This window comes from Lineus longissimus, chromosome 3 (assembly GCF_910592395.1).
Source record: "Lineus longissimus chromosome 3, tnLinLong1.2, whole genome shotgun sequence".
In the NCBI taxonomy this organism is placed as follows: Eukaryota; Metazoa; Nemertea; class Pilidiophora; order Heteronemertea; family Lineidae; genus Lineus; species Lineus longissimus.
In genome coordinates this window covers 28498362-28513863 of record NC_088310.1, presented here as the reverse complement: position 1 = coordinate 28513863, position 15502 = coordinate 28498362, and the positions used below count along the sequence as shown (strand labels likewise).

The window sequence follows — 15502 nt, the reverse complement described above, 5'->3', positions numbered from 1 at the left end:
TTTCGTAGCTCATGTATCAGGGTTGCAAATCTGCCTTTTATTGTATCATCTACGTTTACCAAACTTACTGGGAACGAACAAAGGCTATCGTTCTAGAAAGGTTAGGGGCGAAGTTGAGGATCTTAAACACTGCCATTCCATGACTATGCATGCCCCTTAGTTGCATCCCCGTGGTTTCGACCATGACCGTGTTGTCCGATCTCTCCCTAGAGAGGACACTATTCAGGATGGCAGAATGACTTGAAGACACCCGACTCTCGTAAGGTTTCGCCGTGGACAGCTTATACAGCTTCCCCATGCCTCCTATTAGGGCAGTTAATGAACAGTAGAAAGCTGATTAGCGTCAACGAGTAAGTATCAAGTGACTTCAACTCACTGACAGTGACCACCAGGTTATCCGAGTATTATAACACCAATTATAAAGCGGCCTCTGGTTTTGGAATCTGCTGTGGACTCTATCCAGCATGCTTCACTTAGGTGAAATACGAGTTCTGCTCCAATGTGAAAAGTCGTATTCCTGTCTCCTCGATCAGTTCACCTTGAACTGTTGTGGCATCTGTAGATCCTGACAGGTAGAGTTAGCTTGGTGATGTTAAACCATTTGCCAGAGAGGACAATAATTCTATCCTCATCAAATGCCAACAAAACTCACACGGTCAGATTTTCTTATTTCTGTCTTTTCAGGACTCTTGCCTACACAGCCATAGATGAAATAAAAAAGAACGATTTTGAACGTTATCGCCAGTTAGATAAATTGTAAGTATGGCTGAGCTGAGTAACTTGGGGGCTTCTACCACGGACGCCACGAAGTCCCTGGTTTCATACGGTGTTTCCTGCTTTGGCCACGTTTGACACCATTCAACTCTTTAACACCTGGAACAAGTAATCCCTTTGGCAATGATGACACTCATATCAAGTTCAGTTAAATAGCGGTCCTTGCCTGTTTTCACAATTGTATTCAGGAACATCGCTATCTTTCTCCTAAATCTGCTTAAACAAAGAAATTAATTCTGGAGAGGTTCACTTTATTGTGAATGTTGATTTCATTAGGAAGGAAAAGCCTTGGCACTCTTTGTGAATCTTTGGCAAGCCTTTCGAAGCGATAACAACGACGAAGGCGCAGTATGTAAATGCACTTTATTGACGATTTGTTTTGAAAATTGTCACGATTCCTCTAACACAAAAATACACTAGAGGATTGACAGCTGTCACGTAAATGAATTAGCACAGGACACAGCCACCTCCGTGCAAAATGTTGGGGATTCACCAGTGACATCGCTTCCTCTCAGTGGAAAACGATAGGCATTTCTCCCAGCATTATTTCGATTGTTGGCGCAGGCGAGGGCGAGCTACAGCACGTATTAAGGCAATCGGTCTCCATCACTGGTCAAGCAATTACCCCTATATTTGCAGGTATATCACGGAAGATGACAGCCTGAAGGAGATCGAGCCCTTTGCCTTTGACAGCCTCCGAAGAACCTTGCTAAAACTGTAAGTCTGTGGGTCAGCGCCTCGTTGAAGGCACTGCTGGGATCAAAACTACCAAGACTATAGCTTTTGCACTTCTCGAAAGAAGTAAAAACTTGATAAATGATCTCAATTTATTTTTCCCCATACCTCATTCTTTAAAGGCTTAAACATGTTCAGTACTATGAAGCTGCTACTTGTAAGAGGAAACCATCTTCAATGACGGCCATGGGCACAATCGTTGGTGGAAGAAATGTCATATTGATGGCAATATCTCAGAGCTCTTTAAAAACGTGGGCGTCCCATTAAAGATTGGCGTTTGGAGCTGCAATGCCGATAGCCCCAGGATGATTCGACAAATCATCGCAGAGGAACCACTTAACGGAACACCAGGTTTATAACCCACAAAAGTCAAGACGGCCCCAATTGATTGTCTCATTTCGTCTCTTTCAGTGAGCTTGAACTCCTTCCGAAACTGTTCAAAATAAAGAGTGGCATTCTGTGGAAGTTCTTCAAATTACAGGAACTGTGAGTTTGTCAACATCTTTCCGATAATTGAAAACGCTTATGAGGTCAAGTGTGAAGAAAAGTTGTTGTGGGTTTTGCCTAATCTCTCGGAATGAAGACTCTTGGACCCCATTCTTGCAGATGATTATTCAATGTAAAGACAAGATGATGTAGGTTTTGCCCATTCCTTCGAAATTTAAAAGGCACCAGGGCCACATTCTTCCTCTTACTTCTTGAATTAAACGACTGTGACCTGCATCGTCATTACAGAATTCAATTACTGATTTTTTAGAAGCTACCCCCTCTATTTAAGTCAGTCAATCTCCAAACTGATGATTCAATGATGTTTGCTAGATCGACTGACAGAGTGCAAATAACAACGATATCGTAGCACCAGCATCATGATGGTACCCCATTCCCAGGGTTTCTGCTTTATGTTAAGAACACATTTAATTCATTATCAATATCACTGCAAACCCACTGACAGCACGCTGATATCAAAGCATCAAACACAAAGAGACAGCTCACAGGTCCGGGATGGATCCTCAGTGCTCACATGTTGGGTAAATTTGTAGTTTTCCGGCAAACAGGTAGCCTCACTCATGCATAAAACATAGCAATTCGTTCAATTTCCTGTTTTGCTATTTCCCCCTCATCGTAATATTTGCGTACCACCAACAGAGAGTTCGAAAGAACCGGGTTTCATCAATCATCAGGCAAAGACCTTAGCTCACCAAAGCGGTGCTGGCACAAGGGAAAGTACTTTGTCTGGCTGCATCGGGTGAAATGGGCAAAGTCTATTTAAGTCGTAAATAAAATTACGTGTAATGGATTCATAAACGTTCTGTCACCAACATAAGAATGTTCCCATCAGATCCCAAACTCTAATACCAAGATCGAGCCAGTCCTTATGATGAATCTTCTATCCATACTTATACTTACACCTTCCTTGACTCAAAGCTGACGCAGATGCAATGATAATACATCGGAAATTGACTGAAATGGTTGTAATCCAATTGATTCCGCTTCATTTTGACACTTATAACAGACGGCAACCGTCTGCTCGAAAATGTCATTCAGTGATATCATAGATGACATCCAATTCAAAGATCAATTTCGCTAAATCCTTGAGGAGTCTTTCTGTCAACAGTTACTTGGACTGATCAAAAGTAACATGAGCTTACTCATAGTGGACTCGCCTAAGGTTAAGGAAGTGCAAGAAACAAAGTTAGACCATTTTGTCGGATTCGGGCTGTTTAGGTTTTTGGTGATTTCAAAGTGATGGTCGATGTAACAAGGGCTATCGTCGGTTGAATAAAAACACCTTCTTCTTTCAGAATCATATACAAATGTGGACTGCAGATGTTTCCGAATCTTTCGCGGTTACACAACAACGGGTCGATACAACAGTGGGTTAGCATGTAAGTATTTTCTTAAGCTTTTAAAAAAACTCCGACGAACGGCAACTCTTGCACCTGCAAGGAACGGGGCCGCCGAATCGTAGCCATCTAATAATGACCATCAGTCTTATTTATCGTCATTCAACGTTCCCTTCAAATGTCTTAAGGATACATTTTATACATATTCTTTGGTGCAATCTTTCTTGATTGACAGAGCCTTTCCAAACGAACCTGTCACACTTCACCCTACCCATAATTATTCATCCATTACACGAATATTGCAAATATCATGCTCTTGGCAAGCGGCTGGGTCAACAAACTGTTTCTTACAACCAAGTGTGGTCTGTGGCAATGGGTCAATATCCGTTGTGGGAAAGAAACCTTGCTGGGTGAGTCTAATTAGAGCAATCTGGTCACGTTGATCACTCCTCTCTCCTGGCTCATAACCCGCGAGAGAAAAAAGAGTGAGATAAAGTCGTCAAACTTGAGTGAACGGTTTCATTGTATTCATTTGCCAGGCTGAGGATTATCGCAGATAAATAAAGATGCACCGTGGTGTCGATTTTACCATTTTGAAGTGGGTTGTTGACATCGTTCCACTGTTTACAGTGAATGATTAATGTACTGTCGTTGTTTCAGCGGTAGTGGTTACGGTTAACCAACAATAACCATTAGGGGTAGTGTAAGATATGGGGCAGGAGAAAAGCCGTTAAAATCACATTTCTAAGTTTAGTTTGACATAGTTTGAGGTGTTTTAGAAGAGAGAAATCGACACCTCACTCTCAGTATTGATTGTTTCATCGAATACGCCGACATTTGTGCCCCGCCCGAGCAGTGTTTCCTGAGAAACCTCGAGTTCCATTCCTTCCACTTTATCAACTTACACAATGCAAAATATGTTGCTTAATTACATGCAATAGACTGACGTGGTACTGTGAAAGTTCATTACGTTGGTAATCCATCATCGATCGTGGTAGAGGATCGGTTTTTAAACCAGTAATCCCCCCGACTAAGCGTATCCATGGATAAAAAAACTAATTCATCTGTAAGAAAGAGCTGGTAGATGGGTTTTTGTCTAATGATCGAATTGTCTAAGTTACCAAGTTAGTGGTAGTTAAAGAAACCTCGTGTCTCCGAAGATACATGTACATTGTATTTAGCAGACAGCTTTTGATCCACTTCGCCAGACTTAAAATGCAACCAAGCCTCCTTGTCGAGTATGTTGACCAAATGTTCTGCAATGTGACAGGGACGTCAGCTGCATATCACGCGATTAATCCACCTCGTGAACAAGAAATATGAACGACATTTACTTTCCCAAGCCGAGCCACAGTTCTTTTAGCTATTGAAACTGCGCCGTATTCTTTTTGCTGGTAGTACTCTCATCGTTCGGTTGATCCGTGCGTGAGGAGAGCGCGATCAGTCGACTTTGGTTCTTTAGCCAGATTTCTCAATGCAATCGTCTTCATTGGCCGCAAAAAGGAAGACATAGAAAGTACGAGTGAATGCAAGTGTACGCTTTTTGTCAGCCAATCTGGATGGCATCATCTAAAGCCCATTGATGTGTTACCGCCATTCAGATGCTGTGGTGAATCACTATGGTTGCATTTGATTTAGTGTTCTTTTTATTTGCCATTTAAAACTGGCTTTTTGAATTTCAGTCAGATGCAAGACAATAACATCACCACCATCCCTGCCTACACATTCAGAAACGTCCATGCCTATGACGTGTAAGTAGCGAGCATTTGTTAATCATAGGACAACTTGCCAGGTCCCGTCTGTCAATCATAGGACAACTTGCCAGGTCCCGTGTGTCAATCATAGGACAACTTGCCAGGTCCCGTGTGTCAATCATAGGACAACTTGCCAGGTCCCGTGTGTCAATCATAGGACAACTTGCCAGGTCCCGTGTGTCAATCATAGGACAACTTGCCAGGTCCCGTGTGTCAATCATAGGACAACTTGCCAGGTCCCGTGTGTCAATCATAGGACAACTTGCCAGGTCCCGTGTGTCAATCATAGGACAACTCGCCAGGTCCCGTCTGTCAATCATAGGACAACTTGCCAGGTCCCGTGTGTCAATCATAGGACAACTTGCCAGGTCCCGTGTGTCAATCATAGGACAACTTGCCAGGTCCCGTGTGTCAATCATAGGACAACTTGCCAGGTCCCGTGTGTCAATCATAGGACAACTTGCCAGGTCCCGTGTGTCAATCATAGGACAACTCGCCAGGTCCCGTGTGTCAATCATAGGACAACTTGCCAGGTCCCGTGTGTCAATCATAGGACAACTCGTCAGGTCCCGTCTGTCAATCATAGGACAACTTGCCAGGTCCCGTCTGTCAATCATAGGACAACTTGCCAGGTCCCGTCTGTCAATCATAGGACAACTCGCCAGGTCCCGTCTGTCAATCATAGGACAACTTGCCAGGTCCCGTGTGTCAATCATAGGACAACTTGCCAGGTCCCGTGTGTCAATCATAGGACAACTCGCCAGGTCCCGTGTGTCAATCATAGGACAACTTGCCAGGTCCCGTGTGTCAATCATAGGACAACTTGCCAGGTCCCGTGTGTCAATCAAGGACAACTTGCCAGGTCCCGTGTGTCAATCATAGGACAACTTGCCAGGTCCCGTCTGTCAATCATAGGACAACTTGCCAGGTCCCGTCTGTCAATCATAGGACAACTCGCCAGGTCCCGTCTGTCAATCATAGGACAACTTGCCAGGTCCCGTGTGTCAATCATAGGACAACTTGCCAGGTCCCGTGTGTCAATCATAGGACAACATGTCTCATATCGACCCTGAAGGAGATTGGGTTCGTTCTGTATTGTCATCTAGACTCCCATGGTTTTATTCCCCCCTCAACTTTTAACAAATAAACTCCCTTTGAAGAGGTTTAAGCGCAGATTGAAGCGACGGCAGAATCTTGGGGGTTGTTACAGCAGATTAGGCGATATTGCTCGATGTAGTGACCCGACTGACATTAAAGATTGTATGATTGTGACTGCATAAGTGATACTACCACACACATGGTCCTGATTGTGTCATTATAAAGACCACCTGTTGCCGACAAGACAAGTCATCATCTTCTCGTCACCTCATGCAGTTAAGCCCAATCAAAACGACATGGCGTTCAAGGTTATCATCAAATTAGTGGCTATTTTGTTTTGAACAACCGGGCCCTGGAAGGATGAGTCAAATGTTGTCTTTGATAATGAACGGGTTCTTATGACGAAATGTACTAACACTAACGACTGTGAAACTTTCCATTCTTTATTCGATATGTTCAGGACAAGTTCAAACGTTCAACATTCTAACACATTCGCATCTCGATCTTTTGATGAATTCAAATACACAACTGTATTTCCAACAAGAAGCTCTCTGAAGCACTGTGTGTGGAAACAGGTGGCGCGCCTGCTTGGTACGATTCGTATACCAGTGTAGCAGTTTGAAATGTCACCTGGAAAAGTGTCCTTCACTTTTGGTCAGTTTCGGTTTGAGTACCTGTTTTACTGAGACTTAAGACCTTCAGTGCCTCGAAGATCAAAAACATTGGATGTAGACATTCGTCCCCGGAACACTCTATCCAAGGGCATTTTAAACTGTTAGGCCTACTCATCCGGATATATAAATGAGTACTTGGTCCAGAGTTATTTTTCGTTTCCATGCAGGTCTTGTCACGTGGGTTGGAGTAGGACAGGTGGCTTGCACAATCGATGGGAGGATGCCGGGGGTCACTCGCGGAAAGGCAATAGTTGGTCCATGACTCTAAAGATGAAATAATACATGTTTTTATTGATATAAGATGGGTTGTCTCAGAAGCTTCCTCCCAATTCGAAATAATGTTCGTTTAAAAACTTCTTTTTGCGTCACAGTGGTTTTTAACTGTGAGCAGACGAGCAGATTCAGGAGAATAGAAACATTTATTCCATCGATTTGCTCATTTTTCTCCAAAGGACACAACGACAACATTTGTATGTGGACTTGTTCTTTGTGTTTGTTGCCAGCCACTGTGCACATATTGCAATTATGACATCGGTGAGGCGGTCATTACTGGTATAGTGGTCTAGCTCTCACTGGAATATGCAATCATCATTTGCATCAGACGCTATTGGATCTCAGTGTATTTCTCATTCAAATGAAGCGTTTACCTAAGTCTGGAAGCTTGGTTACACATTTTCTGCGTATTCCTTCCTGTTGAAACTGGACAGTACCACCTCGTCATTGTGGAGATTCGCGCCAACCATTCTCGCCTTCACACTTCAGAGGCCAGGCTCTTGGAACATAACGTCTGAAATTAAGAGACAGATTAAAATTAAAATCAAGGTCCGAGTCAGAGACAAGATCAAGATTTCCTTCAAATAATTTCAACAAAGTCCATCATCCAGTTAGATGAGAGCCACTTCAGCTTTCCTGTCAATCACGAGACGTAGTGACCCCCTATGGTCCATCAGAATATATAGCACCAGGTAGCAATACTAGTGCTAGGTGTTTATAGTTCAAAGGAGGCACTGTGGCCAGTTTTAGACCAGAAGCATCTCCAGCCGCCTCAAAGTATTTTGATCAAATATCACACATGGACTCACAGTGATAAGTGTCATCAGGATAAGATATATTGCTCGAGCCTTTCTTTTCGCGGAAGCCGAGACTGTATGATCAACACATTTCGTTCAACCTGCGTTCATTTCGCAGTCAATTCATTAGTTACCAATGTGTGCCTTAGAGGGGGCAGAATGGTACTGTTTAAACAAGAAGTCTCTCCAACAGCCACAAGTATCTCTTCAAAAACATCTCAGCAACACGTTCGACCCAGGTAATCTGTCAGCTGGCTGACGAGTAGGTTGGGAATTGTGTGTGATCAGTTCTCTCAAAGACGCCCGAGACAGGGATTAAAATCTTGTGTTTATAAGTTACCATTGTTATGCCTTAGAGGGGGCAGAATGTCACTGTTTAGACAAGAAGTCTCTCCAACAACCTCAAGAATATTGGATACAACGGCACTGTACTGGGTCCCAATAATAAATATTGCCATAAAGACATATGATATTGTTTTGGGACTTATGTAAGATTAGTTTTCTCCGCCAAACTCAAGACTGAAGGATTAAAATCCCGTGTTTAATAGGCTAACAAATGCAAACACTTCCAAATGAACCCCCTACAAGAGACGAGTGGCTCTTCGTCTCTCCGACTTTGACACCCTAATGCGAACATATCAATAGATTAGCCAGCGGTTCTTGGTGTCGCCGCGTGGGTTACGCCCAGTGAACGTGTTTGCAGAAGTCAGGGAACCACGATCTGACATCCATAACCAGCGTATTCCCTATTCATGCCAGTTATAGTCGGGTGCTACACCACAGTCGGGATCGTGGAGCCAAACGAATGATTTTTGTGTAAAACATTTAAAAATGAACCATCTTGACACAAGCAAAGCAAATGAGTCAGTCAGAACAAATGAGTTTTGAATAGGACACATAAACACCTATAAACCAAATCTCGCTGATACTAAAACGGACTGAAGCCTTGTGAAAGCAAAACAAATGAGTCGGTCAGAACAAATGAGTGTTGAATAGGACCCATTTGATACAACTATAAACTAAATCTCGCTGATACCAAATCAGACTGAATCCTTGTGAAAGGACTTTTCAGGAATGCGTATGCTATTAACTTGTGTTCAACCTGCAATCTCTTCGCAGTCATGATATCAGTTGCCAGTGTATGCCTTAGAGGGGGCAGAATGGTACTGTTTAAACAAGAAGTCTCTCCAACAGCCACAAGTATCTCTTCAAAAACATCTCAGCAACACGTTCGACCAAGGTAATCTGTCAGCTAGCTGATGTAGATTGGGAATTGTGTGTGATCAGTTCTCTCAAAGATGCCCGAGACAAGGATTAAAATCTTGTGTTTATAAGGTACCATTGTTATGCCTTAGAGGGGGCAGAATGGTACTGTTTGAACAAGAAGTCTCTCCAACAACCTCAAGAATATTGGATAGAACGGCACTGTACTGGGTCCCAATAATAAATATTGCCATAAAGACATATGATATTGTTTTGGGACTTATGTAAGATTAGTTTTCTCCGCCAAACTCACGACTGAAGGATTAAAATCCTGTGTTTAATAGGCTAACAAATGCAAACACTTCCAAATGAACCCCCTACAAGAGAAGAGTGGCTCTTCGTCTCTCCGACTTTGACACCCTGCTGCGAACATATCAATAGATCAGCCAGCGGTCCTTGGTGTCGCCGCGTGGGTTACGTCCAGAGGACGTGTTTGCAGAAGTCAGGGAACCACGATCTGACATCCATAACCAGCGTATTCCCTATTCATGCCAGTTATAGTCGGGTGCTACACCGCAGTCGGGATCGTGGAGCCAAACGAATTATTGTTTGAATTTAAGTCATGTTTTAAAATAATATACCAAACAAGGTTTGGGATCACAACGACCTCCAGTATACATGAGCAAGTGCTGCCTTGCTTGCGACTGATATTTCTAACTGCGCAGTGTATTCCCGGCTGGACTAGATGTTGAAAACTGCAATAAAAACCTATTGAAACCACTTCAAACGATCATCAAGCACAGATAATGGGCCTTACCTTCTGCTGTAGCAGTTGTGAATTAATTTCCACGATGTTGAAGGCATTTTTGTGTTTGAAATCGGAGAAAATGTTCCAGCGATGTTCTCCGCAGCTCACAAACCAACCGACTATGATCAAAGACAACACATTTCACGTCACACCATCCGGGCATTTCTTTCTTCCTTTCTTTCTTTCTTTCCTCCACCCCTCTAAAGACAGACCGGCTTAGTGTTAACTTGAATATTAGGTTTTATCAGCTTATGAGAGTCTTTTGCTCTGTTATTGGACCAATTGGCTGGCACTGTCAAACATGTGGGACTGGGCTATAGCAGTAAGCTTATATACTTTCTTCTACATAAGTAGAGTGAGCTATAACCATGAAACGACATTAGGCAGGTTTCGAAAGCCTAACGATGATCTATAGAGAAAAAGAAACTACGTACTTTTAAACATTGACCACTTTTCAGTTTGGTGGAAACAATTACTAACCGGAAGTCCCAAAGTGTGATTTTTTAACCCTTCCCTATTCGGTTGTAACAGGGGCAAAGTGGGTTTCGAATTGCACGTCACCAAACCAACGCATTCACTGCACCAACCTTGCCCCGGGTTGTTATCACCATATCATCATATTGGCACCATATTCTGAGTTCAAGTCTTTCTGTTTTGTAGAAAAATTGGTGGAACGCGTCTGAAGGAAATCCAAGACTATGCTTTCTGGGGCGCCAAGATCCAAAAGCTGTAAGTATACATCCGGTAATTTAGAAACAGGGAAACGTGTTGAAAATACCCAACGGATTCATTACTGGTGGTTTCGAGTATCGATACATGTATCAACATTATAACAACCCAGTTTTTTTCTGACATTATGACATTTGCCTCTTTTCTCATAAAGCATCATTTTGCCATCTGGCCAATTGGAAGCCATGGCCTACGAAAGCTTCCTGGACCAAACAAGCTTGGGTAGATGGCTTTTGAATGGTCAAAAACTACTGACCGGAAGTCGCAAATCGTTGCTTTAGGCAAGCGGCAAATGCTAGCAAGGAAGATGACCCATCGCGGACGTATTTGATGGTTCAAAGGGACCGTTCAGTGGCCTTGCACAATCTAAGAATCTTTTGTCACTCGCACTTTTTCCGCGAAGATTCCTTTCTTTCATACAAGCATGAAGAGCGTTGACGTGGACATGTATCACAACCGAGAGTATGTCAGGTATAGCAAACGCTGAAATAGCTTCTATTTCTTTCAGCTATTTTGCCCAAAGTCCAAATCTTGCGGAGTTGGGAGAGCGGGCGTTTGACAACATCACGTCGCTCACACACCTGTAAGTTCACTTGATCTCCCACTCACCAGATAGTTCTCACGGAGACCCGGAAGGGTAGACAGTCGAATGTTAACGATCGATATTATCTATCAGTACCCGACTGTCTACAGTTTATCCACGCTCAAAGAGTATACATGTACCTTGACCTTTAATATCAAAGTTATGGTTTAACCCACAGTATCTGCTGATGTAACCAAAATCATCAGCATCATCATTATCTCGCACATCATGGTCCGCTTGGCTCTTAACCTCCTCTGCGCGAACTTAACTGTGTTCACCAGCAAAGCCTCAGAACCTGCGTGCTCTAATCACTGCCTTATCCTATCATTTGATGGTGTAATGACAGGAGACTCAAATATTACAGCGTGAGAGTATGCTGTTGTTTCCTTGACAATTTTTGTGGGGACACTTTATCCTGTTACACCATCTTGAAGTATTTATTTGTGGTCCGTTTCTGGTCTTGTTTAGTAAATTTTTGCTCCATTTCAGTGACCTCTCCAACACCTCCATCACACGCCTCCCATCAGTTGGTCTTCACTACATCAGGGAACTGGTTGTGCGGAACACACCCTCGCTGAGAAAACTGCCCTCTGTCGGAGCGTTCTGGAACATCGAGAGAGCTGATGTGACCTACTCGTCGCATTGTTGTGCTTTCAAATACCCGGACAGACAAAGTCCGGAGGAATATGACAAATATCAAAAAATGCATCGGAAATCGATGGAGAAATCAGGGAAAGGGATAAAGTTCTGCAACCAATCGGCAAGTGATGCCGGAGCTTGGGTCAGCTCCGTCACATCGAGCGACCCTCTCTTTATAGCTGACGAAAAAACACCAGTACGGAGACGCATTAGGAGTTTGAATGGGGTGCGTTCCCACTCAAAGCGGAGACAAACGCGTTATCTTTATGACTTTATGTATTACAACTCTGATCTCCCGACTGAGATTGGTGAGGTTGCGACACCACCTTCAGACACCGCATGGAATTCTGGCTTCATTGACACTGTGTTTGAGGTGAATGAAAAGGTGGATGTACCAGTAAATTGCACCAGTACGATATTCGCCGAGGAAGACTTGAAGACACGTCTCTCCGCAGTGATCTGTAGTCCAGAGCCGGACGCGTTTAACCCATGCGAGGATGTCATGGGCTACGAATGGCTACGGGTCTTCGTCTGGTTCGTGGTGCTGGCTGCGCTCTTCGGCAACATCACTGTCCTCGTGGTCATGTTAGGAAACCGTCACAAATTAAACGTATCCAAGTTCCTAATGTGTAACTTAGCCTTCGCTGACCTAACCATGGGGGTGTACATTCTAATCTTAGCTGTTATCGATATAAAGACCCTGAATCAGTATTTCAACTTTGCGATTGCTTGGCAGCACGAAGGAGGATGCCAAGCTGCGGGCTTTATTACAATATTCGCTTGCGAGTTGTCCATTTACACTCTGACCGTGATAACAATGGAGAGGTGGTACGCAATAAGCCACGCCATTCACCTCACCAAACGTCTCCGCATGTCCCAGGCGGTTGTGATCATGGTCTTTGGCTGGTGCCTGTCCCTCTCACTCGCCACATTGCCGCTAGTCGGCGTTAGTGACTTCGGGGCGACCAGTATTTGTCTCCCGTTTGACACGGAGACAGTGGTGGACCGGGCCTACGTCATCAGTATTCTCGTCACCAACGGGTTAGCTTTCATTCTGATCTGTGTTTGTTACCTCCATATGTACTGCCAAGTCAAAGGGAACAACTCGACCGCCCGCAGCAATGACACCACCATTGCGAAGCGCATGGCGCTACTCGTCTTCACCAACTTCGTCTGCTGGTCTCCAATTGCATTCTTCGCGCTCACTGCTGCTGGCGGCTTGCCGCTCATTGACATCACAAACTCAAAGATATTACTGGTGTTTTTCTACCCTTTGAACTCTTGCATGAATCCATTCTTATACGCTATTTTTACAAAGCAGTTCCGTAAAGACTTTGCAGATTTGTCAAAACGGGTGAGAAAGTGTGGACACCGACAACGACGGAGTAACCGGTATTACCATTCGTCATCCGGGTATTCGGGAATGGCCGCCCGGGTGGCCAATTCTAGGAACAGTAGCACTATCGTCCAGACGTGTCCACAGGCGCCGCGACATCCATCAGACGTGTCTCTCCTCACTCAAATGACGGACTATCAGCGCCATGTTTCATTCAGCGTCACACCGAAAACAACCCCAAACTCCTCACCCAAGTCAACCCCTACGTGTAGCAGACGATATTTCCCGCCGACGTGTGTTCGCGACGTCCCAATGGCGGTGCTAGAAAAACTCATGATGGAGACTCGGAAGTTGAGCGTGGTTCAAGAAACGGGGATGAGCGATAGAGAATCCACTGGGACTGAGCAGGAAGAGTCTTATATCCTATACGAGCGCACTTATAGGACTAAGTATGTCCCAAACGGGGCTCCGCAAGGACACTGCGATGATCCTGAAAACTGTCCACACCATGGGCGTAGCAAAGTCCGTAGTGCGAGCGAGTACAACATCGGTTATGAGCTAGCGGAATCCCAGGACCTTGACGGAAAGGAACAACCGAGCAGGTCCAAGAATAGTGTGACAGACAGCGGTATCATGATGTTATGGGACAAGGGCATGAATGATCGCCGCGAGAGCTTAGCGGAAAATGCCGAGGCAGAGAGGGATAGTACCGCAGTGACCGAAAACAATAGGCGTTCAATGCCTGTTTATTGAAGTCCGAGATGCTGAAGGTGTTTTACAGTATTATTCGTGTCGCAGACAGTAAATGGTGCCAATGATATGAAGAGTCCCTCCGCAGGGTCCTCGATAGAAGCACAGTAGTCTTTCAATGTTCTCAGCATCTTGCACCCCGATTCACAAACCCAAAGGACCCTACTAGCCTACTACATTCGTCATGAACCACTTTGATTTCAAAGTCTTCTCTTTTCCATCATGCTTTAGATAAAAAGAGGTTGTAAGGTTAAACCGATGCGTGTGTAATAGGAATAAGTCTTCCAGGAAAACTGTAAGTGTAATCTTTGCATAGCGACAGAGACACATCACCTTTGATTAAAGACAATTGTAATCAGTCGTCCGCGGCAGTAGGCTTACAATGAAGGTTTCGAAAGAAAGACAGAAGCTCCTCTTTTATGATATCAATAACATGTCCACCTTTTACTGTCCCGATTCCTTTTCATCAAAACGTGCTGTAAGCGTCGCATGTGACTTCCTCATCTCTCTCATCATGTTGTCAACACGGTGGAGCAGCCAGGACTGATTCGGCCTGGCTGTGACTTCCTCATCTCTCTCACCATGTTGACAACTTGGCAGAGCAGCCAAGACTGATTTGGCCTGGCTGTGACTGTCTCATCTCTCTCACCATAATTATTGTCAACACGGTGGAGCAGCCAGAACTGATTCGGCCTGGCTGTGACTGTCTCATCTCTCTCACCATATTAACAACTAGGCAGTGCGGCGAAGACTGATGCCGCCAGGCTGTGACTGTCTTATCTCTCTCACCATATAGACAACTTGGCAGAGCAGCCAAGACTGATTTGGCCTGGCTGTGACTGTCTCTCATCTCTTTCACCATGTAGACAACTTGGCAGAGCAGCCGAGACTGATTTGGCCTGGCTGTGATTGTCTCATCTCTCTCGCCATATTAACAACTAGGCAGTGCGGCGAAGATTGATGCGGCCTGGCTGTGACTGTCTCATCACTCTCATCATGTTGTCAACACGGTGGAGCAGCCAGGACTGATTCGGCCTGGTTTGGTTGTTGTTTTCATAAACACTGTATATATACTGATATTTATTCGACTCATAAAGTATGTTATGAATTTGTTTCAAGTCGTTTGAATTGCATTTTATGAACTCTGCCGGCCAGACCGGGGAAGAGGAGACGGTGGCGTGATTGCAGTGCCTCGCCCGACGCAATGAGCAAGATCAGCATCCTTGCCACAACCGGACCAAATCGGGTATAAGGCGTCTCCATCAGTGCTGACAAAACGATGAGACCCTCACAGTGGTTGTGAATGTCTCATCTCTCTCACCGTTTTGTCAACACGGTGGAGAAGTGACGGTCTCACCTCTCTATATTAATTCAACACCATGTCTTCGCCTTGATTTACATACTACTAATGCAAGGCCTGGTGTAGAATTCGGGGAGAGTGAGAAATAACTTGAGAAAGACTTGACAGTGAGAAAGACGAGACCATCACAACCTTTCGAAATCCA

The 15502-nt window shown here is 44.4% G+C and overlaps 1 protein-coding gene and 1 long non-coding RNA gene across 2 annotated transcripts in view; one reads left to right on the top strand and one right to left on the bottom strand.

Annotated features, from left to right (window-relative positions):
- The window catches only part of LOC135485308 (follicle-stimulating hormone receptor-like), a 50705-nt gene extending 35888 nt beyond the window's left edge, over positions 1 to 14817 (top strand). The window contains exons 2-9 of the mRNA XM_064767181.1: positions 685 to 756; positions 1414 to 1491; positions 1921 to 1995; positions 3312 to 3395; positions 5036 to 5104; positions 10621 to 10689; positions 11198 to 11272; positions 11762 to 14817. Coding sequence (XP_064623251.1) covers positions 685 to 756; positions 1414 to 1491; positions 1921 to 1995; positions 3312 to 3395; positions 5036 to 5104; positions 10621 to 10689; positions 11198 to 11272; positions 11762 to 14000 — 2761 coding nt within the window. The 3' untranslated portion in view covers positions 14001 to 14817. The remainder of the gene's footprint in view (positions 1 to 684; positions 757 to 1413; positions 1492 to 1920; positions 1996 to 3311; positions 3396 to 5035; positions 5105 to 10620; positions 10690 to 11197; positions 11273 to 11761) is intronic.
- On the bottom strand, positions 6705 to 10070 carry LOC135485753 (uncharacterized). The gene is made up of 3 exons (XR_010446627.1): positions 9970 to 10070; positions 7527 to 7666; positions 6705 to 7143 (listed from the first exon to the last, which is right to left on the bottom strand). It is a non-coding gene; the product is annotated as an uncharacterized LOC135485753 (long non-coding RNA).
- Positions 14818 to 15502: the final 685 nt, after the last annotated feature.